The sequence below is a fragment of the Arctopsyche grandis genome, chromosome 3 (genome assembly GCF_051622035.1).
Source record: "Arctopsyche grandis isolate Sample6627 chromosome 3, ASM5162203v2, whole genome shotgun sequence".
NCBI lineage: Eukaryota > Metazoa > Arthropoda > Insecta > Trichoptera > Hydropsychidae > Arctopsyche > Arctopsyche grandis.
Genome location: NC_135357.1, coordinates 6,923,322 through 6,949,411, shown reverse-complemented (window position 1 = coordinate 6,949,411; position 26,090 = coordinate 6,923,322). Strand labels below are relative to the sequence as shown.

The window sequence follows — 26,090 nt, the reverse complement described above, 5'->3', positions numbered from 1 at the left end:
TTTACTATCTTGAAGGGATTGGCAATCTAATGCTGCTTTAAGATTTTTAACTGTTATTGTAATTGCATCGTACTCTTCGTCTATTTTGGCCGCTTTCGGTATGTCTGTAAGGTTATCTAAATATTCGTAATGGAGTTTTCGGACATAATCGTATGCTTCTTTAATGGTTTGATACTGTCCTTCATCTAATTCGGAGGATTTATCTATTTTTCCTTTTAGTCTTTGTACCGCGCCTGAATACCTTAATTCTATTGACGTCATTATAACTTCTACTTTATTTTCCTTCGCTAATATTTCTATCGATTGAGTCTGACTTCGAGTCTGATGTATTCTAGAGCTTGACCTGTCTCTAATAGGTTCTACGTCCCTAGTTGGATTTCGACCTTTATGCGACTTGGAAGTCGAAGCTTCTATTTCCTCGTTTTCAGCACTTGACATTTGTTTCAGAAAGTTGCACTATTTCGTCTCATAAATACAGTTGTTCTCTACTATAGCTGTCAATTGAACTATTCGTAGAGATAAGGTAATAATATTCAATGATTAACCGTGAATCTTAATATTCTACTTTAACTATTATCACCAGAATCTATCCAACATATTTTGGAAGAAATTACAACCCTAAATTGGTGGGTGCTTGATTTAAACCACTTTGGGGCTACAAGTCTTGTGATTTATTTTAAATCACCACTGTTTCATCACACATTATGAAACAAAGAGATCTACCGATGTATGAATATGCCGGTATGTACTTGATTTAATCCACTTTGGGGCTACAAGTGTAATTCCACATTTATCGTGGAAGGGGGGGGGGGGGAGGGTGTTTCTACACACATTAAGAAACAAAGATCTACCGATATGAATATACCGGTATGTACTTGGTTTAAGCCACTTTGGGGCTACAAGTATAATTCCACATTTATCGTGGAAGGGGGGGGGGGGAGGGTGTTTCTACACACATTAAGAAACAAAGATCTACCGATATGAATATACCGGTATGTACTTGGTTTAAGCCACTTTGGGGCTACAAGTATAATTCCACATTTATTGTGGAGGGGGGGGGGGGGAGGGTGTTTCTACACACATTAAGAAACAAAGATCTACCGATATGAATATACCGGTATGTACTTGATTTAATCCACTTTGGGGCTACAAGTATAATTCTCCACGTGCTTTGCTAATTTTACACTACATCTGATTTTACACTTTTAATACGAAATTCGATGCGACCGATGAAACATTCCTTCGTAGCGCGATATTATTTTATACAATCGCGTTAATTAATTGTTATACTTTAAAACATATTTTAAAACTGACCTACCCACATGATTGCCTTTTGAACAGATTGCCTGAGATTGAATACATTCACTTACTTGAATATCCTTTACGATGTTTATGTGATCGTTCCGATAATTTTGGATTACCTCTGTGTCCCATGCGTCTTTGTAGGTTATGTTTTTATTTATATATTTTCTGCGTCAATCACGCGGTCATGTACCTCTGTACATCAATCAATATATTGCTGAAATAGAAGCAAACATGTTATTAGTATTGGAAAGGTATGGATAGTAACAAAGGAACGATACCGATTTCTTAATTGACATCCATTTTTTCTCGACCACGTTTTTTCCTATTGGTTTGTCCGTTTGGTGTTGTGGCCTAGGTTACTGGTGTCCGGTTCGAAGTGACCATCATGGAAAAGACTTCGATAATGGTTTGATGTAGTTTATTGAAATGTAAAATTTGCACGTGGTGGTTCAGCGGAGCGTACGGAACACAAGCTGTCCGTACGCCGTCTACTCGGTGACTCTGTCGACCGTCGCGTATTTCCGCTTGGGCCGACACTAATGCCAACTCGTCAATAATGCCAATCGACAATCAGTTAATAAGACTGTTTGCCACACGTCATTACAAAAGTCGGAACACGAACCATTTTTTGTGAGTTAAAGCATCTTGGCCGTTTAAGTTAAAAAATGACACTTAATTTGCACAATCATTTAAATAAAACATTGATTCGTCCATTGATTGAATGCTTAAACAGCGTATGTGTAATCAGCGGGTGGCTTGAGTCCGACTTACACAAAGGATTCCATCTGGCAGTAGACTTACGAGTAGATTAGATTAGAATAATCCCAAAGGTACTTTCCTATTTACCATAATACTTTTGAGTGTTATGTTTATTGGTGATCAGCAAAATCTTAAAAAGGGCTAGTTGAATTATTTTATAGTCATGTGTGGGCCTTGTCCTTGAAGGGTGTTTGTTGCATGGAGTCACGAAAGGGTATTTCGCAATGTGATGTTGATGGAAAGTTGCGCGAGATTGACGGGTCATTGTCACGGTCGGTTTCGCCATCTTCTGAAATACCATCTTGTTGACCACGGAACGTCCACGTGGCTAAAAGATGATGCTGCTGCTTCTGGTATGCGAGGAATGTAGGGTTTCACATGGTGGCTCGTGTGCGAGAAGCCCCACGTAGGTTTATCGACCTTAACGTTACATAAAACGACACTGCGTTTTGTCTATATATCGTTGGTCGGTTTTTTTTTATGACAAATTTTAATGCACTTACTTATAAAGTATGCATTTTTCGGTCTCCTTTCTAAAGCGTATATAACCTTTCACCTTACAGTGTCGAAATGTTACATTCAGGGACAGTCATTATATCCAACGTTGAATTATGTATGTACAATCAATTGATCATTGACATACCACGAAGGAGTGGTGGTATAATATCATTCCATTCATGACCTTGCTTGTCGTTGCATTGTAAAGATTTGTTCTTATTTTTAGCTACAATAAATTCATTGGCGATATAATATGTATCCTTGTTGTAACATTTTAAATATGTGCTATATGTTGAAAAGGTTGATAGATCGAGTAGTAGTTTGACGTATTTATTATTGACATTGTGATGACGTCACAGCAATGTTGAAGACTATTTCAATCATAGATTTCACTTATTTAGTATGCAGTGCATACTATGAAACAGTCGTCCTTAGTGAAGGTAAATTTCGTCATTGCTTATTCAAAGTTATGTCTAATTAAGTACTGTTTCGTTAAATTTTAGACTTCAACTCATTTGTATTTCATTTCAAGAGTTTTTACAGTAGGCAAAGTAAGAATTTCATACACAATTCCTATTTGTTAGAACATCTCAATTGCCCAATAGGAATCGCGTATTTTACAGCAAATCGTCGTGAAATGAATAATATACATACATATGTTGCAGTCGAAGTGTATTTTCAGTTGTAATATATTCCAACTGTCGTTTTAGGTCAGTCATATTCGAATACAATTCAACTAGTAAATTATATCTCTACAAGCGCAAATACACTTTCTACAATGTGCGCCAGTTGTTATATAACAGTTGAGTTTTGACCGATGTTTTTACAACTGCTTTAGAATTCAATAATGTGTTCATATTTGCTAGGTAGTACAAACTATGGTAATGAGTATCGTATTACGATAACTCTAAGAATGTGTTCGAAACAAAAATGTGACTTTCCAACTGAATTTAGCAGTCGAGTTACGTTTTGACAAAAACCTAACCTCTCCATCTAACCTGGTACGAACTTATAGTTGAGATGTATTTTCAGTTGTAATATAATTCGCCATATGAATCAACTTACATGGGTTAGACGGAATATATGCCAACTAGTCAAAATACATTACAACTGAAAACACACTTCAATTATAACGGTAGTTTTTAGTAGGTTAGATGGAATACATTCCAACCAATTAAAATATTATATATTACAACTGGAAGATACACTCATTTCTAACATATACACAAATATGTAGCAACATATGTCGTATCGATCGAACTTTAGCAAGTTTCTAGGCCATATTAATGTTAATGCAAGCAAGTATACCAATTATGATTAATCCAAGGTAATATTATTGTGAAAGATTGGTCTTATAACTCTATCCTTCTAGAAGTATAAGCCGTACGAACTAAATGAAGATACATATGTATGTAAAAAGAAGTTTATACAAACTGAAAATTGATTACACTGTTTGACACGAAAAATGGTTCAGAGATGAGATATGACTTTTCTTATAGATCTACTAGCTGTATTACCCGGCTTCGCTCAGTGTTTATAATATAAACCGCTTAAACATGACTAAGCTAATTTAATTAAAAAAAAAAAAAAAAATTTAAAAATTTAAAAAAAAAAAAAAAAAATAAAATTAAAAAAAAAATAAAAAAAAAAATCAAAAAAAAAAATAAAAAAAAAATCAAAAAAAAATCAAAAAAAAATTTTAAAAAAATCATTTTTTTTTTTTGCCTTCTAGGGCTTCGCCCTCGGCACCCCCCTGAGCCTTTGCCTTCTAGGGCTTCGCCCCTCCACGCCCCATGAGCAATTGCCGTTTAGGGCTTCGCCCCCCTTAGTTAATGCCTTTTAGGGCTTCGCCCCTCCGCACCCCCATGATTAAATGCCGTCTAGGGCTTCGCCCCCCTTAGTTAATGCCTTTTAGGGCTTCGCCCCCCGCGCCCCCAAGATTAATTGCCGTTTAGGGCTTCGCCCCCCTTAGTTAATGCCTTTTAGGGCTTCGCCCCTCCGCGCCCCCATGATTAAATGCCGTCTAAGGCTTCGCTCCCATGATCAGTTGCCTTTTAGGGCTTCGCCCCCCACGCCCCCAAGATTAATTGCCGTTTAGGGCTTCGCCCCCCTTAGTTAATGCCTTTTAGGGCTTCGCCCCTCCGCGCCCCCATGATTAAATGCCGTTTAAGGCTTCGCCCTCATGATCAGTTGCCTTTTAGGGCTTCGCCCCCCACGCCCCCAAGATTAATTGCCGTTTAGGGCTTCGCCCCCCTTAGTTAATGCCTTTTAGGGCTTCGCCCCTCCGCGCCCCCATGATTAAATGCCGTCTAAGGCTTCGCCCCCCTAAGTTAATGCCTTTTAGGGCTCCGCCCCCCGCGCTCCAAAGATTAATTGCCGTTTAGGGCTTCGCCCCCCTGAGTTAATGCCTTTTAGGGCTTCGCCCCTCCGCACCCCCATGATTAAATGCCGTCTAGGGCTTCGCCCCCCTTAGTAAATGCCTTTTAGGGCTTCGCCCCTCCGCGCCCCCATGATTAAATGCCGTCTAAGGCTTCGCCCCCATGATCAGTTGCCTTTTAGGGCTTCGCCCCCCGCGCCCCCAAGATTAATTGCCGTTTAGGGCTTCGCCCCCCTTAGTTAATGCCTTTTAGGGCTTCGCCCCTCCGCGCCCCCATGATTAAATGCCGTCTAAGGCTTCGCCCCCATGATCAGTTGCCTTTTAGGGCTTCGCCCCTCCGCGCCCCCATGATTAATTGCCGTCTAGGGCTTCGCCCCCCTTAGTTAATGCCTATTAGGGCTTGCGCCCCATGAGGCTGGGCCCCACGGGGCTGCGCCCCTTGTGGCGCCCCCTTTTGAGCCCCATGGGGCTGCGCCCCATGAGGCTGGGCCCCCCGGGCCCCCTTCGGGGCCCCACGGGGCTGCGCCCCTTGTGGCGCCCCCTTTTGAGCCCCATGGGGCTGCGCCCCATGAGGCTGGGCCCCCCGCGCCCCCTTCGGGGCTTCACGGGGCTGCGCCCCTTGTGGCACCCCCTTTTGAGCCCCATGGGGCTGCGCCCCATGAGGCTAGGCCCCCCGGGCCCCCACGGGGCTGCGCCCCTTGTGGCGCCCCATGAGGCTGGGCCCCCCGGGCCCCCTTCGGGGCCCCACGGGGCTGCGCCCCTTGTGGCGCCCCCTTTTGAGCCCCATGGGGCTGCGCCCCATGAGGCTGGGCCCCCCGGGCCCCCTTCGGGGCCCCACGGGGCTGCGCCCCTTGTGGCGCCCCCTTTTGAGCCTCATGGGGCTGCGCCCCATGAGGCTGGGCCCCCCGGGCCCCCTTCGGGGCCCCACGGGGCTGCGCCCCTTGTGGCGCCCCCTTTTGAGCCTCATGGGGCTGCGCCCCATGAGGCTGGGCCCCCCGGGCCCCCTTCGGGGCCCCACGGGGCTGCGCCCCTTGTGGCGCCCCCTTTTGAGCCCCATGGGGCTGCGCCCCATGAGGCTGGGCCCCCCGCGCCCCCTTCGGGGCTTCACGGGGCTGCGCCCCTTGTGGCACCCCTTTTTGAGCCCCATGGGGCTGCGCCCCATGAGGCTGGGCCCCACGAAAAAAAAAATAAAAAAAAAAATAAAAAAAAAATCAAAAAAAAAATTTAAAAAAATCAAAAAAAAAAATCATTTTTTTTTTTTTGCCTTCTAGGGCTTCGCCCTCGGCACCCCCCTGAGCCTTTGCCTTCTAGGGCTTCGCCCCTCCACGCCCCATGAGCAATTGCCGTTTAGGGCTTCGCCCCCCATGATCAGTTGCCTTTTAGGGCTTCGCCCCTCCGCGCCCCCATGATTCAAAGCCGTCTAGGGCTTCGCCCCCCGCGCCCCCAAGATTAATTGCCGTTTAGGGCTTCGCCCCCCTTAGTTAATGCCTTTTAGGGCTTCGCCCCTCCGCACCCCCATGATTAAATGCCGTCTAGGGCTTCGCCCCCCTTAGTTAATGCCTTTTAGGGCTTCGCCCCCCGCGCCCCCAAGATTAATTGCCGTTTAGGGCTTCGCCCCCCTTAGTTAATGCCTTTTAGGGCTTCGCCCCTCCGCGCCCCCATGATTAAATGCCGTCTAAGGCTTCGCCCCCATGATCAGTTGCCTTTTAGGGCTTCGCCCCCCGCGCCCCCAAGATTAATTGCCGTTTAGGGCTTCGCCCCCCTTAGTTAATGCCTTTTAGGGCTTCGCCCCTCCGCACCCCCATGATTAAATGCCGTCTAGGGCTTCGCCCCCCTTAGTTAATGCCTTTTAGGGCTTCGCCCCCCGCGCCCCCAAGATTAATTGCCGTTTAGGGCTTCGCCCCCCTTAGTTAATGCCTTTTAGGGCTTCGCCCCTCCGCGCCCCCATGATTAAATGCCGTCTAAGGCTTCGCTCCCATGATCAGTTGCCTTTTAGGGCTTCGCCCCCCGCGCCCCCAAGATTAATTGCCGTTTAGGGCTTCGCCCCCCTTAGTTAATGCCTTTTAGGGCTTCGCCCCTCCGCGCCCCCATGATGAAATGCCGTTTAAGGCTTCGCCCTCATGATCAGTTGCCTTTTAGGGCTTCGCCCCCCACGCCCCCAAGATTAATTGCCGTTTAGGGCTTCGCCCCCCTTAGTTAATGCCTTTTAGGGCTTCGCCCCTCCGCGCCCCCATGATTAAATGCCGTCTAAGGCTTCGCCCCCCTAAGTTAATGCCTTTTAGGGCTCCGCCCCCCGCGCTCCAAAGATTAATTGCCGTTTAGGGCTTCGCCCCCCTGAGTTAATGCCTTTTAGGGCTTCGCCCCTCCGCACCCCCATGATTAAATGCCGTCTAGGGCTTCGCCCCCCTTAGTAAATGCCTTTTAGGGCTTCGCCCCTCCGCGCCCCCATGATTAAATGCCGTCTAAGGCTTCGCCCCCATGATCAGTTGCCTTTTAGGGCTTCGCCCCCCGCGCCCCCAAGATTAATTGCCGTTTAGGGCTTCGCCCCCCTTAGTTAATGCCTTTTAGGGCTTCGCCCCTCCGCGCCCCCATGATTAAATGCCGTCTAAGGCTTCGCCCCCATGATCAGTTGCCTTTTAGGGCTTCGCCCCTCCGCGCCCCCATGATTAATTGCCGTCTAGGGCTTCGCCCCCCTTAGTTAATGCCTATTAGGGCTTGCGCCCCATGAGGCTGGGCCCCACGGGGCTGCGCCCCTTGTGGCGCCCCCTTTTGAGCCCCATGGGGCTGCGCCCCATGAGGCTGGGCCCCATGAGGCTGGGCCCCCCGGGCCCCCTTCGGGGCCCCACGGGGCTGCGCCCCTTGTGGCGCCCCCTTTTGAGCCTCATGGGGCTGCGCCCCATGAGGCTGGGCCCCCCGGGCCCCCTTCGGGGCCCCACGGGGCTGCGCCCCTTGTGGCGCCCCCTTTTGAGCCCCATGGGGCTGCGCCCCATGAGGCTGGGCCCCCCGCGCCCCCTTCGGGGCTTCACGGGGCTGCGCCCCTTGTGGCACCCCTTTTTGAGCCCCATGGGGCTGCGCCCCATGAGGCTGGGCCCCACGAAAAAAAAAATAAAAAAAAAAATAAAAAAAAAATCAAAAAAAAAATTTAAAAAAATCAAAAAAAAAAATCATTTTTTTTTTTTTGCCTTCTAGGGCTTCGCCCTCGGCACCCCCCTGAGCCTTTGCCTTCTAGGGCTTCGCCCCTCCACGCCCCATGAGCAATTGCCGTTTAGGGCTTCGCCCCCCATGATCAGTTGCCTTTTAGGGCTTCGCCCCTCCGCGCCCCCATGATTCAAAGCCGTCTAGGGCTTCGCCCCCCGCGCCCCCAAGATTAATTGCCGTTTAGGGCTTCGCCCCCCTTAGTTAATGCCTTTTAGGGCTTCGCCCCTCCGCACCCCCATGATTAAATGCCGTCTAGGGCTTCGCCCCCCTTAGTTAATGCCTTTTAGGGCTTCGCCCCCCGCGCCCCCAAGATTAATTGCCGTTTAGGGCTTCGCCCCCCTTAGTTAATGCCTTTTAGGGCTTCGCCCCTCCGCGCCCCCATGATTAAATGCCGTCTAAGGCTTCGCCCCCATGATCAGTTGCCTTTTAGGGCTTCGCCCCCCGCGCCCCCAAGATTAATTGCCGTTTAGGGCTTCGCCCCCCTTAGTTAATGCCTTTTAGGGCTTCGCCCCTCCGCACCCCCATGATTAAATGCCGTCTAGGGCTTCGCCCCCCTTAGTTAATGCCTTTTAGGGCTTCGCCCCCCGCGCCCCCAAGATTAATTGCCGTTTAGGGCTTCGCCCCCCTTAGTTAATGCCTTTTAGGGCTTCGCCCCTCCGCGCCCCCATGATTAAATGCCGTCTAAGGCTTCGCTCCCATGATCAGTTGCCTTTTAGGGCTTCGCCCCCCGCGCCCCCAAGATTAATTGCCGTTTAGGGCTTCGCCCCCCTTAGTTAATGCCTTTTAGGGCTTCGCCCCTCCGCGCCCCCATGATTAAATGCCGTCTAAGGCTTCGCTCCCATGATCAGTTGCCTTTTAGGGCTTCGCCCCCCGCGCCCCCAAGATTAATTGCCGTTTAGGGCTTCGCCCCCCTTAGTTAATGCCTTTTAGGGCTTCGCCCCTCCGCGCCCCCATGATTAAATGCCGTCTAAGGCTTCGCCCCCATGATCAGTTGCCTTTTAGGGCTTCGCCCCCCGCGCCCCCAAGATTAATTGCCGTTTAGGGCTTCGCCCCCCTTAGTTAATGCCTTTTAGGGCTTCGCCCCTCCGCGCCCCCATGATTAAATGCCGTCTAAGGCTTCGCCCCCATGATCAGTTGCCTTTTAGGGCTTCGCCCCTCCGCGCCCCCATGATTAATTGCCGTCTAGGGCTTCGCCCCCCTTAGTTAATGCCTATTAGGGCTTGCGCCCCATGAGGCTGGGCCCCCCGGGCCCCCTTCGGGGCCCCACGGGGCTGCGCCCCTTGTGGCGCCCCCTTTTGAGCCCCATGGGGCTGCGCCCCATGAGGCTGGGCCCCACGGGGCTGCGCCCCTTGTGGCGCCCCCTTTTGAGCCCCATGGGGCTGCGCCCCATGAGGCTGGGCCCCCCGGGCCCCCTTCGGGGCCCCACGGGGCTGCGCCCCTTGTGGCGCCCCCTTTTGAGCCCCATGGGGCTGCGCCCCATGAGGCTGGGCCCCCCGGGCCCCCTTCGGGGCCCCACGGGGCTGCGCCCCTTGTGGCGCCCCCTTTTGAGCCTCATGGGGCTGCGCCCCATGAGGCTGGGCCCCCCGGGCCCCCTTCGGGGCCCCACGGGGCTGCGCCCCTTGTGGCGCCCCCTTTTGAGCCCCATGGGGCTGCGCCCCATGAGGCTGGGCCCCCCGCGCCCCCTTCGGGGCTTCACGGGGCTGCGCCCCTTGTGGCACCCCCTTTTGAGCCCCATGGGGCTGCGCCCCATGAGGCTGGGCCCCCCGCGCCCCCTTCGGGGCTTCACGGGGCTGCGCCCCTTGTGGCACCCCCTTTTGAGCCCCATGGGGCTGCGCCCCATGAGGCTGGGCCCCCCGGGCCCCCTTCGGGGCCCCACGGGGCTGCGCCCCTTGTGGCGCCCCCTTTTGAGCCCCATGGGGCTGCGCCCCATGAGGCTGGGCCCCCCGGGCCCCCTTCGGGACCCCACGGGGCTGCGCCCCTTGTGGCGCCCCCTTTTGAGCCTCATGGGGCTGCGCCCCATGAGGCTGGGCCCCCCGGGCCCCCTTCGGGGCCCCACGGGGCTGCGCCCCTTGTGGCGCCCTCTTTTGAGCCCCATGGGGCTGCGCCCCATGAGGCTGGGCCCCCCGCGCCCCCTTCGGGGCTTCACGGGGCTGCGCCCCTTGTGGCACCCCCTTTTGAGCCCCATGGGGCTGCGCCCCATGAGGCTGGGCCCCCCGGGCCCCCTTCGGGGCCCCACGGGGCTGCGCCCCTTGTGGCGCCCCCTTTTGAGCCCCATGGGGCTGCGCCCCATGAGGCTGGGCCCCCCGGGCCCCCTTCGGGGCCCCACGGGGCTGCGCCCCTTGTGGCGCCCCCTTTTGAACCTCATGGGGCTGCGCCCCATGAGGCTGGGCCCCACGGGGCTGCGCCCCTTGTGGCGCCCCCTTTTGAGCCCCATGAGGCTGGGCCCCCCGCGCCCCCTTCGGGGCTTCACGGGGCTGCGCCCCTTGTGGCACCCCCTTTTGAGCCCCATGGGGCTGCGCCCCATGAGGCTGGGCCCCCCGGGCCCCCTTCGGGGCCCCACGGGGCTGCGCCCCTTGTGGCGCCCCCTTTTGAGCCCCACGGGGCTGCGCCCCTTGTGGCGCCCCTGGCGGGGCCCCATGAAGCTACTCGCCTTGCGCCCCCGCGGGGGTGAATCCATTGAAACGAAAAAAAAAATCGGCGCCCATGGATCGAAAAAAAAAAAAAATCGAATCACGTGTTCGATGACGTCACCGATCTACGGACGAAGACGACGAAGACGACGAAGACGACGACGACGACGACCAAGGATATTTACATACAAAGTCTCTTTCCAAATTATAGATTAGATGCCCAGTAAACATGAATCTGGTAATAAAAAATGTTGATTGGATCGAGATTCGGAGATATATGTATGTGTTTTTTAAATCACGCGATTTTTCTATATCTTGGTGTTGTTCGGTCGATGTCTCAAAATCTTTATAAGTTGGAATATTGAAAATTGGAATCTATAGTTGGGTATTTTATCTTCCATTTGTAGTACTTTTCAGCTTTCAAATCTCTCCAAGTAGTTGTTCAGTCAAATCGAAAGCCAAAAGTACGTATTTTCACTTGGGATTTTTTCCCACTCTTTAATACTATTTTATATTGAATTTTTTCTATTGAAACATGTTTATTGAAATAGTGTTCTGGCCACACTATTTTTTGTTTTCGTTTAAAAGGGTTAATTGGAAGTGTGCTGAATTTTAAATCGGTAAAATTGCGAGATAAAAGCTCGTACTAGTATTTACTCGTATTTACACGAATCTGAATTGAATTAATGGGGATAATATATTGAATTGTTTTTATATGAGAATTAAATAAAATTCCACTTAGAAAAATCATATTTCAACTATTCTTGTGGATAGCTGGATAGCAAAAATTCTATTGATAACTGGCTTACCTCGATAAAATAAACAATTGTTAGCTATTCATTTGTAACAAGCAAGGCTTTAACCTAGACATTGGCGTTTAAATTGAGTTCATAAGTGGTAGTCTAGGTAGGTAGACGTGGAAGGCTTCTTAGCTTTAGTATGGGGTTGATTTTAATTGGATTAACCCATGCATACAATATATTATGTAATGCGTTGCTGCTATTCGTTTGCTGAGGCAATTGAGCACTGACCCGAGTAGTACTGCGCTTCAGAATGATTTAAATTATGTGTCTTGTGCCGCAAATATTAGATTAGCTTGTGTTTGTGTGTGTTTGCTGTGATAACAACAAGAGGGTCTACGTCACACGTTTGCTCTTTCAGACACAACAAGAGCGGCTGTCACCGTTTGTTGTCCATCAGGTCGATTGATTGCAGTAGAGTCTCGTTCGACATGTGGTTGGATTATCGTTCAGACAAACATTTGTATAGGTTTTCGAAAGCGACTGACGTCTCCGACGAGCAAACTCTTCTTCTTCTCGTGGGACTGTTACTGGCCGCGCTGAAGGCCGCCAAGGACGAGGAATTCTCGTGGACGAGCAAACCCACCAGCTGGTCACCCACGCTTCTGGTGGCTCACATCAACGAAAGAGAAGTCGACATACGAGCGATCAATCTCTTTTTTTTTACTTTATCGAAAAAACTTGTAAATTTCACTTTCGTATACAACCGAAAGCGTCGTAGTAGATATCTGTAATCTTGACACATTTAAAAGCGCTTGGGCAAGATGAATTCCGGTGGTCTTAAATTCTGAAGCAACTTTTCATTTTCCACAAATTATACTTTCTCGAAAATTAAAACGGAGCTTTTTGGTGACTAAAATTCTTCACATGCTATCCATTGATGCAACTACCTATACTCAGTGTACTCCTTAATTGTTTTCCAATTATCTTCTGGAGAAGGCGATATGTATGTATGTCCTATATTTATATGTACACGTGCATTCTGGCTGACTCAGATAGTGTCTTTCTTTGCACCCTATGCGTGAGGATCATAGCTGGAGCTGGACTTCACGTTCAGCTTTATATTGGTTTATTATTTATTTATTTAATAGTTTTGGACCATTGTGGCATTACAGGAAGAACCTAATGCGCCACAATGGCCTACATTTGAAAAATATATAAAAACATGATATAAAACAAGTAAACTGTAAATAAAGGAAAAAAGCAAAAGCAGAAAACATGGTAAAATAAAAAAAAAAAAAGTAACAAAAGGAAAATAATACATCATTCAGAGAGAAAAAAAAATATAACAAAAGTGTAAAAATTAAAAATAAAATCCATAAATCCCATTCTTTGTTTACACTGAACAAAATTAAAATAGTATATAAAAATATATAAAGGAGAAAGAAAAAGTAAAATAAAATAAAACAAAATATAAATAAAAATAAAATCACAGCGAGGCCCAAATGGAAGAGAGTAGATTAAGATTCCACTCATTCATCACATTCAAATTAAGAAAGTAATGATGAGCGCAGGTTACCAGATAAATATGTTAAAATAATATCCGATAATCTACGCTCCCCAAGGTGGAAAATATCACATTCAGGGACAGCAGCAACGATTACATTGAATAGCTCTTGGAATAGGAGCCATTCGAAAAAGAACTGTGCGAGCAGCAGGTACAACCATCAAATGATGATGTCTACCGCGCACATAATTATTAGGGACATAAAGTCCCAACTGTTCCAGCAACAACGGGCATGACGTATTACCACGCAATAGCTGGAGAACGAAACGAATTAACGAGAAGTTTCTCCGAAGTTCAAGGGAATTATACCCAAGCATGCCCAAAAGAAAAGGAGTAGGATTATGGTCTCACAGCTCTTTTTTGAATGGCTCCTATTCCAAGAGCTATTCGACTTGTCAATTAAATCGTTGCTGCTGAGCCTGAATGCCATATTATCCACCTCAGTGAGCGTAAATTATCGGATATTATTCTAACCTATGTATGTATTTGTCTGGTAGCCTGCGCTCATCATTATTTTCATAATTGAATGTGATTTATAAGTGGAATTTTGATCTTTTCTCTTCCATTTGGGCCTCTCAGGGGTGTTTTGTATTTTAAGGCTGGTTCTTATTTATTATGTGCAAGACATTTCCCTAATTAAGTTTTTTATGATTTTGTTTAAATGTATTTTTGTTATCTCTCTGTATTTTTTTCAACCATTTTGGTGCATTGGGGATTCCTGTAATGCCACGATGGTCCAAATTTAAAACTTAAACTTAAATATTCTCTACAAAATATATTTCCCTAGCGAGAACTTGCATTCTGAATGCTATTGTGCATATCACGACCGGAATGGTCGTGAATAGAATACTATTTGTATGATCCAGTAGTGCATATATGTACGTAGATAATGGTCTCAGTAATCTGTTTAAATTGAGATCAGAAATAAGATTACACACTCGTTACATGTTAATCGCATTGGTTTACATGTACATATGTAAATCGTCTGTAATTTCACTTGTACTGTTTCAACTGTGAAGATGATGACACGTGTGAGCTGATTTTTTCACTTTTAAAAGCTTACAATAATAGCATTATTTTCGTTTTCACATTTTCACAAATAATAGTTTTCGGCTTGTATCAATCGTTAGCAGTTTTCATCTTCTTTTCTGTTAAAGTTTCGAATCCGTCAAAGATGACCGAATTTTTACTACAATTTTTCGAAAACATCGTTAATATCTCGCACTCTCTAATTGAGTGTTTTAATTGGCTTTGGTATGTCGGAGCCGAAGACGACGGTTGCTTTTGAGCAATTTTTTGACCAATTAAGGGACTGCAGACGTAGACTAATGTGAGCCACAGGACCAAATCGTGCTTCGAGATAATTGCCAAGATCTTGCTCAAGTTTTGGACATACTCACATCAATTTTAATTATAGTAATTAACACTCAAATGCACAGATCAAAATTAAACTGCAAAAATGTAGCATATAGCCGAGTATTAATAATCCTTTGTGCATCAATCAAAAATTCACATCCTGACATATGCACGCACTATTTCAAAAACTTTCATCAATATTGTTATCATAAAATTACTATTTTTATTATATGTAAAAAATCAAGTTTTGACTTGACCTTCGAGCCTAATTGTAAAGTAAATATATATGTAAATCGGTAACTCTTTCTTGAAACATGCCTTAGGGCGAAATCACACAGGGAGGAACGGCACGTTGTGTGCTTGGCTCCCCGATGTGGGGGTTCTCCTACATTTCTTCAAATACGAGATACACCATTATCAATCACTGTCAAGCAAGTCCGTTTGTCTGTTTGTCTGACTTTCTGTCTGTCTGTCTCGTATAGGCTCCTAAACCACTCAACCGATTACGATGGGACTTTCAAGATTTATTGTATGCATGTCCGGGAAGCTTACTGTGAAAAAAAAAACATCTTAATAATAATATTCGTAATTACGATTTTACCGACGCGAAAGTTTGAAGCGCCATTGTGTAGTCAAGGAAATGTGTTCGTTGGTAACCACGTTACCATGTGGTTTATGACGACACTGCTTTGAAGTTGAGCTCCAACCATCACCTAAAACGGGAACGGGAATTGCATGCGTTATTGTAGTATTGCAGCGCATGCCGGGTTCAGCTAGTACAAGGATAAAATTTTACCGAAAACACTCCAGGGGGATGATTTTGGAATGGTGTATACTGGGCATACCATGAATATGCCCAGTATACACCATGTGTCGCGTCCCTTCCTGTGTGATTTCGTCCTCAAAGTTCATCTAAAAATGACGTCACATAATTTTGACCTCCCTCCTGTTTTCATTCCCAGAAATTATTGATTTTATATTTTATCGGTTTTGCGAATTAGGGTTAGATGTTATTTATGGATGATTCCCTCTTGTAATTTTGCAAGTCTGATTCCTCTCGGGATATATATTATAATATGGAAGTTATGGTCGAAAGGGACTATCTCCAGATAGGACCATTTTTTTTAGTCATACTCTCTTGGTATTCATCTAATTCTTATACAAACATTCGTACTATCTAGAGATAGCAAGAAGCCGATAACGCTGGTATGTACAATATCTGCTCTTCTTGCTGCATTCCATTCTCCAGTCACTTGAGAGACTTTCAGCAGCATAGTTTTCTTGGTGGAGATCACAAATGCTTCGGAACCGATCCGATCACAAAGCCGGAAAGCACAAGTGACGTCACGGAGGCCTTCGATAACAGACGTGGTGTCGCGACTTTGATAACAACCGACTCCTACACACACACACATATACTGCTAATACCGGTCGACCAGTGAAACTGGCGATCAGTCCGGCTTCAGTGGCTGCCGGTGCAGGGTCGCTACTCAAGTGAGCTGCATCGCCAATGCAAGAATGCAGTTGGCTCTAGTGTTCGCAACGGTGCGTGAACATTAATTTTACGAGAAGTGTATGGTGTGTGTGTGTGTAATTTAGAACGCGCGATAAATTTAATATACTAATAGTTTTTAATACTTGGTAATAAAAAAAGTGGAACGCGTGGAGTGCACTGTGCGTCATTGTCAGTGGTATTACATATATTGATCCCAACATTAGGACGCGTGATAAGGGTGCGCATGAGTTGTAAAGTTAAGCTTTAGATAACAAAAGCTTTGTGCTTCTGAATGGTATTGGATAGACTTTTGCAAAAAGGATCCAACACACGTACGCCGAAATCACACAAGAAGGAACTTGGTTTTTTTACATACCTCCTTTACGTTTCACTTACGATTACAATTCAGGAAAAAGTTTGCCTCTTATCCGATCGTTTTCATACTTTTCCATATTGCTCATTTTGGTCATCAATATAAGTAAATGGATCCTCCGCCATTACGATGGTGCAAAATTATCGTGTAAGATGTGTTTGGAATATGCCCGGATAGATAGTTGTTGACGTTTATCTACCGTTTGTTTATTAGTTTTATTAAATACTTTTAAACATGCTAAAAAATGTGGCATGCCTTGCACATGTTCATGGCACGCCCAACACACATCGTTCCAAAATCACCCCCTGGAGTGTTTTTGGTAAAATTTTATCCTTGCTTGACAGTGATCGCTAACGGTGTATCTGATATTTGAAGAAATGTAGGAGAACCCCCACAGCGGGGAGTCAAGCACATGACGTGCCGTTCTTCCCTGTGTGATTTCGCCCTTAATCTTTTCCGTAGTGTAATAGCAAAGATTGATAATGGTAGGCAACGTTTGTCTTCATTTCTCTATATTTTGGACCATTTAAGGTCGTTGTCTTAATTGTTATAATTGATTCGGATCCTTTTTCCATAACATTTTAACTGCCCGGTAATTATGCGTGAGCAACGTTATTATGCATGTACGAAGCAGAAAGTTCATAATTGGTCAATCTCAAACGTTTGGCGAAAATATTTCGTTTCTTTTTCACTCTAAACTTTAATTAAGGGTTTGCTTTTAAAAAAGACTTTTCAAGGTTTGAACGATTTTTATAGTACACTTGCCAATTGAATTTTCTTTAATTTAAAGAATTTTTGTATGTATGTTGAATGTACTAATAAGCTGGCTAGCTATTTCGTGAGGTCACCATCAGGTGTTTATTTTCCAAACTGCCACATTTTTCGTTATCGGCATCGACGCGATGTGTTCTTTGTTTATGTTTGTTCAGATGCGAATTACAACCGCAGAAAAGACACCATTTTGTCGACGCGTCTCTAACACCTTTGTGCCCCTTACAAAATTGAGAAGACGACGTGTTAAATTAATGCGCAATCTCCTCCCCCGCCCCTCTCTAGTTTACATACGCATGTATTGTTTCATGAAAATGCAGCAATTTTAAAAATAATTGTATTCAATGTGCAAGTTCAGTGTACTACTAGCTGACAGGCTGTATTAATTTTGAATTTGCATTGAATATTTTGCGACATATAGCGTAGCCGAAATGATTAATATTCATTAGCACATTTCGGCATCATTACAAACGAAAAGTGTATCGGAAGATGTTACAATGTTGAATTCTAATGAACGGATAATGATCAGCCGAGTGGCCTCATTCAATAGACACGGTAACACTTTCATCGATCCGTATAGTTTTAGTGGAGAGATTCGAGCCAACGAACGATGAATATTTTTGAATCTTATTAATACGTAATTATGTTTAGTGGTTTATTTGACGTTTGCGTACGAAGAAATTAATATTCATTTTATTTCAACATTGTTAAATTACATGCAAATTTCTTGATAAGAAGCCGCCAGTGTGTACTTTGGATCAGTTTATCCGACTCGTAAGACTACATTTTTTACAAGGTTCTTCTATATTTCACTTAGCTCATTATTATTTTTATTACAAGGCTCTTCTATATTTCACTTGGCTCATTGGTCTGACAACATATTATTATATTATATCCTACATTCTTCCGATCGTTTTGAAACGTTGCCATTTTGCGCGGTTTGGTCAACGATAGATATTTAAATCAATTCCGCCAATACGACGGTGAAAAATAATCGTAATAGACACGTTTAAAAATGCAAACATTTTGGACATCTTGACGTTTAGGGGTCAGTAACCTGCTATGTTTGACTTTCCGCCACCCTCTCGTTTTGTCAGATTTTAATTATTTAAACGCCTGTAACTTGTCTTTTTATTACATACCTCCTTTACGTTTCACTTACGATTACAATTCAGGAAAAAGTTTGCCTCTTATCCGATTGTTTTCAATAAATAAAATTATTGACATTTTTATTCAAAATAATAATTTTATATACAAATTATGTATAGAAGAGTTATGTTTTAAAAAAACTTTTTTTTTCACACTATATATTATTAATAAGTCAGAGATAGTATGAAAAAGTTTATGCATGTGTAATAGATTTTATTAGATGTACAGAACAATATGTTATATGATATTATAGAAGGAACTAACTTACCTGTATTTTTACAAGCCTATTCTGTTTTTGAGTTTATGAATAAGCAGACTTACGAAATGTGAGCTATATTAAACAAAAAATATGTTATTATATAAAATGTTACAAGTTTTTTTACAAACATACATACATATCACGCAATAAAGTTATAAAATAAAGTTTATATTGAAAAATATGCTTTAGTAAGTTAATGGTTTTATAAAGAACCATGTTTAGACTGCACGTATGTATTTGTTTTCATATAAACTCATATAAATACTTAAATAAAATAAAATTCTTTTGTTTTTCAAATTAATTTTTCTAATATGAAATCCCATATAAGGGGCTATGTTAGTTTCATATAAATGTTATGAAACATTCAATATATACGTATTTTCAAGCAATAATATTATGAAAAAGCATACAAACGTGTTTATATTATTATGATTAAAAGTAATCGTAATGTATTGAAAAAAAAGTTGATACGTTGAAATCTAGTATTGTTCCCAACTTCAAACGTCAAGTCAAATCGGGAGCGGTTCAGTCGTAACAGCTCGATTTCCATCCGTACATGCGCGCACGCACCGTTTGCATTTTAACGGTCAAAAATGCAGATTTCGAACTAAATATGTAAATGTCTTCCACGATTCGAGCGAAATATACATATGAGTTGGTGGGCATTGTGTGATTCAGTTCGGTTCAACAGATTTTTTCCCCTTTGGTCTCCTGTGTGCATACTCGCCGTGAGCTGCCGGCCCGGGGCGCTCTTCGCCCCAATGGCCCCGTTTTGTCGTCACGACCACCTCTCTCTTGCCCTACTGTTGCCCAAGTTATGTCTTTTCGAAGAGCGACATCAGCGCGAATGACCGAAGCGGACCTCGGCGGATGTTGCCACCGTCCTCCGTCTGCGTAAAAATCAAAATGTGGAAAACCTTTCTCTTTTGTTCGAGAGAGTGATTTTAAAATAGCTCTCTCTCTCCCCGATAAACAAACAATAAAAAAGTCCGCTTCGAATTAATTAACCGCTCGTTTGACAGTTGGCGACATTGAATTTTGCTGCCGTAGCGCGACGTATAGCAACCATCGCAAAGGGGGAAATGAAACAATAGTGAAATCAATTAAATGTGTGCATAATCATTAGGGTCAGGGATTTTCCTCATCGTTGGATTTATTCATACGAGAAGTTTGATACGTGCTCGCGAGGTAACGAATAGGAACCATGCCCGATCGCATTGTTATCAAACCATAAATAAATTGCAAAGAAAATTGCTCGTTATCGTCGACTGTGTAACGAAATGATACGACAAAGAATTTATATGCGTTTTTTTTCTATTTTATTCTATGCAAGTCTATGATACGGAAGTGCTCAACTGTTGTCATTCCATGACAAAATTCTCGAATAATACAATGTAGTTTATTAACATGCAATTTTCACACCACGTCCCCTTCCCCTTTGAAATGTCAAGTCAATTATTTTTTTTGCAATCAATCAATTTCAATTTAACTGAATATAAAGTGGTATATAATAAAAAAGGGGAAACTAGTATACATAGTATACTTGTTAATACTTTCGCTTTCTTCTTACGAATATGTTCCACTTTTTATTTCAAGTTTAAGTGCATGAAAAAAGTTTTGTTTCGACGCTCGAAAGAATGCGATTACTTTTTTAACAAATAATGCAGCTATTTTTATCGCATTTGTAATGTATGTATGTATGTAAAGATAGCATATGTACATTGTCAAGATAACGCTTTAATTTATTCAAACTGCACTTGTGTTCCCTTAAATTATTATATCTTATCAACTATCTTCAACTTGTTTCTGCCTCTTCGTTCCGTCATCGTTTTAACATTTCATTGTTTTAACTGCTTCGCTACCGATTTTCTTTCGCGAAAATAAAAACAATCACAAAAAAGCCACTACTTGACATTTTAGAAAACTACCATCCAATTAAATGGTTTATAGCAGAGTTGATTTTCTCAATCGTTATAATCGTTACTTTTAACTGTACTTCAGCCACCATCAACAGGATGTCCCAATGGACGTACATATATACTTTACCGTTCTGTTCATTTCAAGTGTCCACTGATTGTCGTTTTTTTTTCAATTTGGTTTTACTTATTTTTACTCTTCTAAATACTTCCGGTAATAGCGGTAAGTACACGCAATGGTCGCGAATATTTCTCTATTCTTTGTGTCATTTTCGCACAAGAGTGCTAGCTTATCGCAAATTAGTCATTATTAGCACTGGTTCAAAGGGGCTTCTGGTATTTTCTTTGTCCGAACCAATTTGGGCCCGACATTTTGCGGTGTCATTGCAACGATTTCGTAATTCGGAGTCAGCGACCAAAAGCGATTCACATCCAGATATGTACATACATACATACATAGATAGTTAAATGGTTCAATAATGTATCGTGCAATTGCCTCAAATGAGGAAAGTAATTTGTTAATTTGACCACAATGGGTAATAGGTGAAGGTTTACGTGACCGCATTAGTCATCTGTGAACTAACTATGACGACTTTCCATCGACTTTTGAACATTAGTACTAAATTAATTAGTCGATAAGAGTTAAATGCGCTTTTGGATAGTAAAAAGTGGCGCAGGGGTTCAATCTACGACGGAAGTGTAACGAACTCCGTTGTGCAAGATAGTCCGTTTCCGTTCAAATTTCATTACAAGGAAATGTTTTCCGATAAAATGTGTATGCGTTGTTATTTTAAGTCGAATCATTGAAATTTCAAAATTTTAACGTGATTATTTTGATAATTTCAGATGGACACGAGCGGAAATGCCAGTGGAAGCAATTCTTCAAATGGACAAGGTGCGGGAGAGGTCGTCGAGCTGAGACGCGAGCTGGCCAATGTTCATCGAGCTTTGAGGATTCAATCGGAAGCTTTAGCTCGTCAGCAACAAAAAACTGGAGATCTAACTCTCAAATTGGCTAGTCACAACTCGACAGCAGCCAAACGGCTTCAGGCAAGAGACCAACAGCTCACGGCGCTTCTTCACGCTTTATTCATCCTAGAAGCCAAGTTGAAGAGGGAGCAAAAACAAATTAACCAACAGCTTCACACTAAAAACGTACAGTTGCAACTGCAGCGAGAGCAAATCAAAAAATTGAAGCAAGATCCGCTGCTCAAGAATTCGACGTACTGTAGGAATTGTCAACATTTAATCGGATCGACGAGCGAGCAGACAAATATAGAGACCGATCCAGAATTTCATAGTTTGGACAGCGTTGAATCGCATAATCCTAACAACTTTGAGCGAAGTCTCAGCTTTCAAGAGAAACAGCAACAGCACTTTCAAAAAAATTCGCGTCTGAGCAAAAGTTTTCAGCTGCCTAAGAGTGAGCTTGTCAACCATGACAATACAAGTTCCAGTGAAGAAGTTTTCGAGAGCAGTGACGCTTGTTTTAATCAAGCGAAAGGAGGCACTTATGTAAAGAATAAGCAAGCTTTTGTTAGGAAAGATGTAACTAGAAGATCTAGAAAGTTCTCTGGTAGGAAACACAGTAGCGCTTACTTGGATACAGTTCAAAAGCGACAAAGCAATAGGAGTCAAGTAAGCAGCAGCAGTGCAGAAGATGGAGCTCAATCTGAAAAAGACTCTAAATTCCGCTTGAATGAAGATTGTTCAAATTATGATATAGGCGAGGAGATAACTAAGGATATAGAAAGGGCTTCTAACAGAATTGACGAATTGCTAAACGCGTCACAAAGCAGCGAAAAAACCATTTTGAACGACAGTGTGCAGTTGCGATTACATAAAAATATTCATAGAGAAGAATCTTTAAGTAAAAAAATTGATAATTTGCATGGAATAAGAAAACAACCTTTGTCTGAAAGATTATCATTTCAAGACTATTCAACAAGCGATAATTTTGAAAGCAAATCCAAAAAACAATCCAATGCAGACATTGATAAACCCTGGTACACGAATAGCAGCGATCCAGAACCTGAATTGGAATGCCATTATGCCATAAAGAAGGAGAAGTTAAACAGATACAGATGCAAATCAGCAGATGACATTTTAGTTGCAACATTCAACGACACCGTCATGAACGACGCGATGGCTAAAATACCATCCGAGTACCTGCCGACACCTACCAACACTTGTCGAAAGACAAAAAGCAAAAGCAAAAGTAGCAACGATAATACAACGAATCGTAAAGATGTGCCAAATAATAGTAATAGCAAATTAGTCAATGGAAGTTTTGAGAGTGGTAACAAATTTGACAATGAACCAAGTGAAAATTGGTATGCCAGTGCGAGCGATCAAGACGAAGACCAAACTTGTGAAATATATAAGAACAATCCCGTACTGGAGTGTGTTAATCAAATTTTATTGCAAAACTCACTCGACGAGAGCACGACTGACAATCCAAGGCCTCACGAATCGGCTAGTCCGAAAGCTTCAACGAAGAGAGTACAATTCTCAACCTTAAATAGCATATCTTTCGAAGAACACGTCAAAAGAAACGGAGAAGAGATCCTTAACAAATCCCAAAAAGACGTACAAAGATCAGATATAAGGCGCAGTAATAATAAAATTGTCAAGTTTAGTCTTGAAACTGCTTCGGAGCATAGTTATGAAATTCCTACAAACTCGGAGGGATTCAACTATGAAGTGCAAAGCATTTATAGCAACGATTATGAGCCGATTATAACGAAGCCATGTAACATACCCATAAGCAATATGCAAAAGAGTAAATTGAAACCAGTTCCTTTACCGAGATCAATAAACAGTGTGAACAAGGTTAACGACGGCTCAAAGAAAGTGTCCGTTGTTAAAAATATGGCAATGAGTTTAGAGAATAAAATGAACGCTAATCATTACGTCGACATGGAAATCAAAGTCGGAAACAGTCAAGTAGTGACGATGTGCAGGAGAAAAGTTCCTAGAGTGCCGCCGGCGTTACCACCGAAGCCGAAGAATCTAGTTTCTAAGTTTAAGCTGAACAGTGCTTTGCCGACGACCACTCCTTTGTTGAACTCTGAAACCGTTGAGTCAATTCAACGGAAGGCTGACGTTCCAAACTCCAGGGCAAAGCACGACTCCGTATGCGGATCGACCAAATCGAGCGTTGGCACCGAGCCCGACTACTGTTCGATATCGGAGATAAACGTTCCAGTAGTCAGTGCCGGCAAAAGAAGTATGATACATTCGCAAACAAGCGTAGAGATACACGCTGAACAATTCTCACCCAACATAGCCGAAAGGCGCCCTACTATTATACCTAAAATGGCTACAATATCAAAGATTGCTCCGAATAGACAAATCAGCGACAAGGACATACCCAAACTTCCTCAAGTGACCGAGATCATAATACCAGAAGATGACGAAGTCAAAGAAAGTTCCCCACCGAGGATACAACATGATAACTATCCAATGAACTCGTCACAACATGTACTAACCAACAATAAAATAGACAATAGAAATTCAATACAAATGGGCCATTCAATATCGAGCATTTTAACAGATATAAAAAACAGAAGTGCTAGCATGCAAGATGTCAACAAATGCATGCTATTACCAGAGCACAACATGAAGCAGTATGCAACGTACGGAGAGTACAATTATGTCAAAAGTCCAGACAAAACCAAATTGCCTACGTTCGAAGTCGCCGATAATGAGTGTGAAAAATTTGATTTGTCGCAAAATTTCGAAGAGTTTAAAATAGACGATTGTGAATTCAACAACATGTCGACAGCCGAAGAGTATAAAATTGGCTCAAGCGACGGAGGCAGTACAGATTCAACGACCGATGATACCAACACCATACCCGAATCGGTCAAATCTCACGACACCACATCGACAAAGAAGACAGAATGCCTGTACAAAATAGAATTCACAGCTGAAGACGATTTGAAAGTCAAAAAGATCGGCTCGGAGAACTACGAGTCGTTCAACAAAGCGTCGAAGCTGGCGATGAAAAACTTCTCTAAAATGTCAAACAAACCAGATCTACTCTCGAACATAGACAGCGTCGAAACTGACTCAGTGCGGTATTCAGATCTCGAATCTAGCAACTCTTCGAGCAGCAACTGTGGTTCGTACAATACGGTGAAGTGTGAGCCGGCAATGTTCGCCAAGGATGCTGCGAATGCCAATCAAACGAACGGCACGCTTCCTTTCGAATACTTCCTGGAGTCGTCTGGTTTGAGTTCCAAGTCAATTTTGACTCCGTCGAGACCACCTAGTTCCAATCATAAGAATGTGTTGAAACCTAAAGACGTCAAGATGAGGTCAAAAAATACTACCTCGTTGGGCCGAGTGACACCTCTATATGAAAAGTGCACAAATACTGCCATTAAATATATTGAACCCTATTTGTAAGCGTTCCAACACAATTATGAAGTTGAACCTTTAATATTAAACGATATTTATTAAAATTGAATGTAAGGATGTTTTTATGTCGCCCGTGATAGAGAGAAATGAATGAGTGTGTGATGTTTTAATTCCTATTGCAAGAGTTCATATCAATAGAACGACCAAATTATAATAAACATATCTATTTAATTTATTGTTTGCATAATTATAAATACAAAAACCATGATTCTTGCCAACGTGGTGTTATTAAATATTGAAAGTGACCTCACAACGAATGCAAAAATACCAATTAGTCTTTACTTGTTGTTGATGTGTACAACGATTGTAAATTGATAAGTTATTTAATTGCTACTTTATATAATGTAATAATATTAATACAACAAAGTCGATTTAGCTCGAATGTTTGTGATTCTATTTTGCAATATGTGTAATATATTCTGTTTATGATTTTTATATAGAGAAAGATAATAATTTATGATGACTCACAACAAATTGTTTTACATTTGGACTTGTTATGAATTGAATATTATGAATTATTAAATTATATTTTATCTGAAAATGTATATGTATGTGTATATAAAATATAAATTGTTTGTATGCAATGAATTAAAAATTTGAATTGAAAAAAGTTCTTTTATTTAAGTAACCTTCGAATGCTATTTATAATGTGTTTCATTCGTATTTTTGGAATATGTTCTGAATATTTTCAATTAAATTTGATCAAATATGATAAAACAGGAAACTGTTTTATCTTCAATAATAGTTTTATCACTTTTCTGTAGATGTCACTTTACGATCATACCAAACCGTTAAATTAATGAAAAATTCAAAACAAGTTTGTTTTCTTAAATTTAACTTATTTTAATAATTTTATTATGCACGATTATATACAACTAGCATTGCTGGAATATAAAAATAAAACTTTTTCAATGACAATATATGTTAACAATTAAAAGTGCATAATCAAATGAAGTACCTATGTATGTATCTATTTATATTAATGTGCTTTTTTAGATAATGATAAATATTATGTGATAGATTTTACCCTAGTCAAACATAATATAAATTTTATATATTCATACATATGTAGATAAAAAGATGTATCTATTTCAACCATAACATTATAAAACTATAAAATTAATTGAGGAAAAATTCTACTCTTCTCTTTATGATTGTGATTTATAGGCAAAATATATATATCGATATCAACAAAAACATATATATTTTTTAATATAAATTTATAGCTCTCCAAACGATCAAATGTCGAGAAATATTTTAACGGTCTAAATT

At 42.8% G+C, this 26,090-nt stretch overlaps 3 protein-coding genes across 4 annotated transcripts in view; 2 read left to right on the top strand and 1 right to left on the bottom strand.

Annotated features, from left to right (window-relative positions):
* Window positions 1–25,422, top strand: part of LOC143909812 (uncharacterized) — a 75,046-nt gene extending 49,624 nt beyond the window's left edge. The window contains exons 1-2 of one of the 2 annotated variants that reach the window (XM_077428022.1): window positions 15,678–15,975; window positions 21,240–25,422. In XM_077428022.1, the coding sequence (XP_077284148.1) occupies window positions 15,949–15,975; window positions 21,240–24,806 (3,594 nt within the window). In that variant the 5' untranslated portion in view covers window positions 15,678–15,948 and the 3' untranslated portion in view covers window positions 24,807–25,422. Of the gene's footprint in view, window positions 1–15,677; window positions 15,976–21,239 lie in introns of those variants that run through there. The other variant, XM_077428021.1, reaches the window with a different exon arrangement.
* The window catches only part of LOC143909810 (uncharacterized), a 231,333-nt gene that overhangs the window by 6,070 nt on the left and 199,173 nt on the right, over window positions 1–26,090 (bottom strand). The gene's annotated exons all lie outside the window — the stretch shown is intronic.
* Window positions 3,221–12,790, top strand: LOC143909816 (uncharacterized). The gene is made up of 2 exons (XM_077428028.1): window positions 3,221–4,072; window positions 10,984–12,790. Exon 2 carries the CDS (start codon window positions 11,999–12,001, stop codon window positions 12,299–12,301), a length of 303 nt encoding a protein of 100 aa, XP_077284154.1. The 5' UTR covers window positions 3,221–4,072; window positions 10,984–11,998; the 3' UTR covers window positions 12,302–12,790.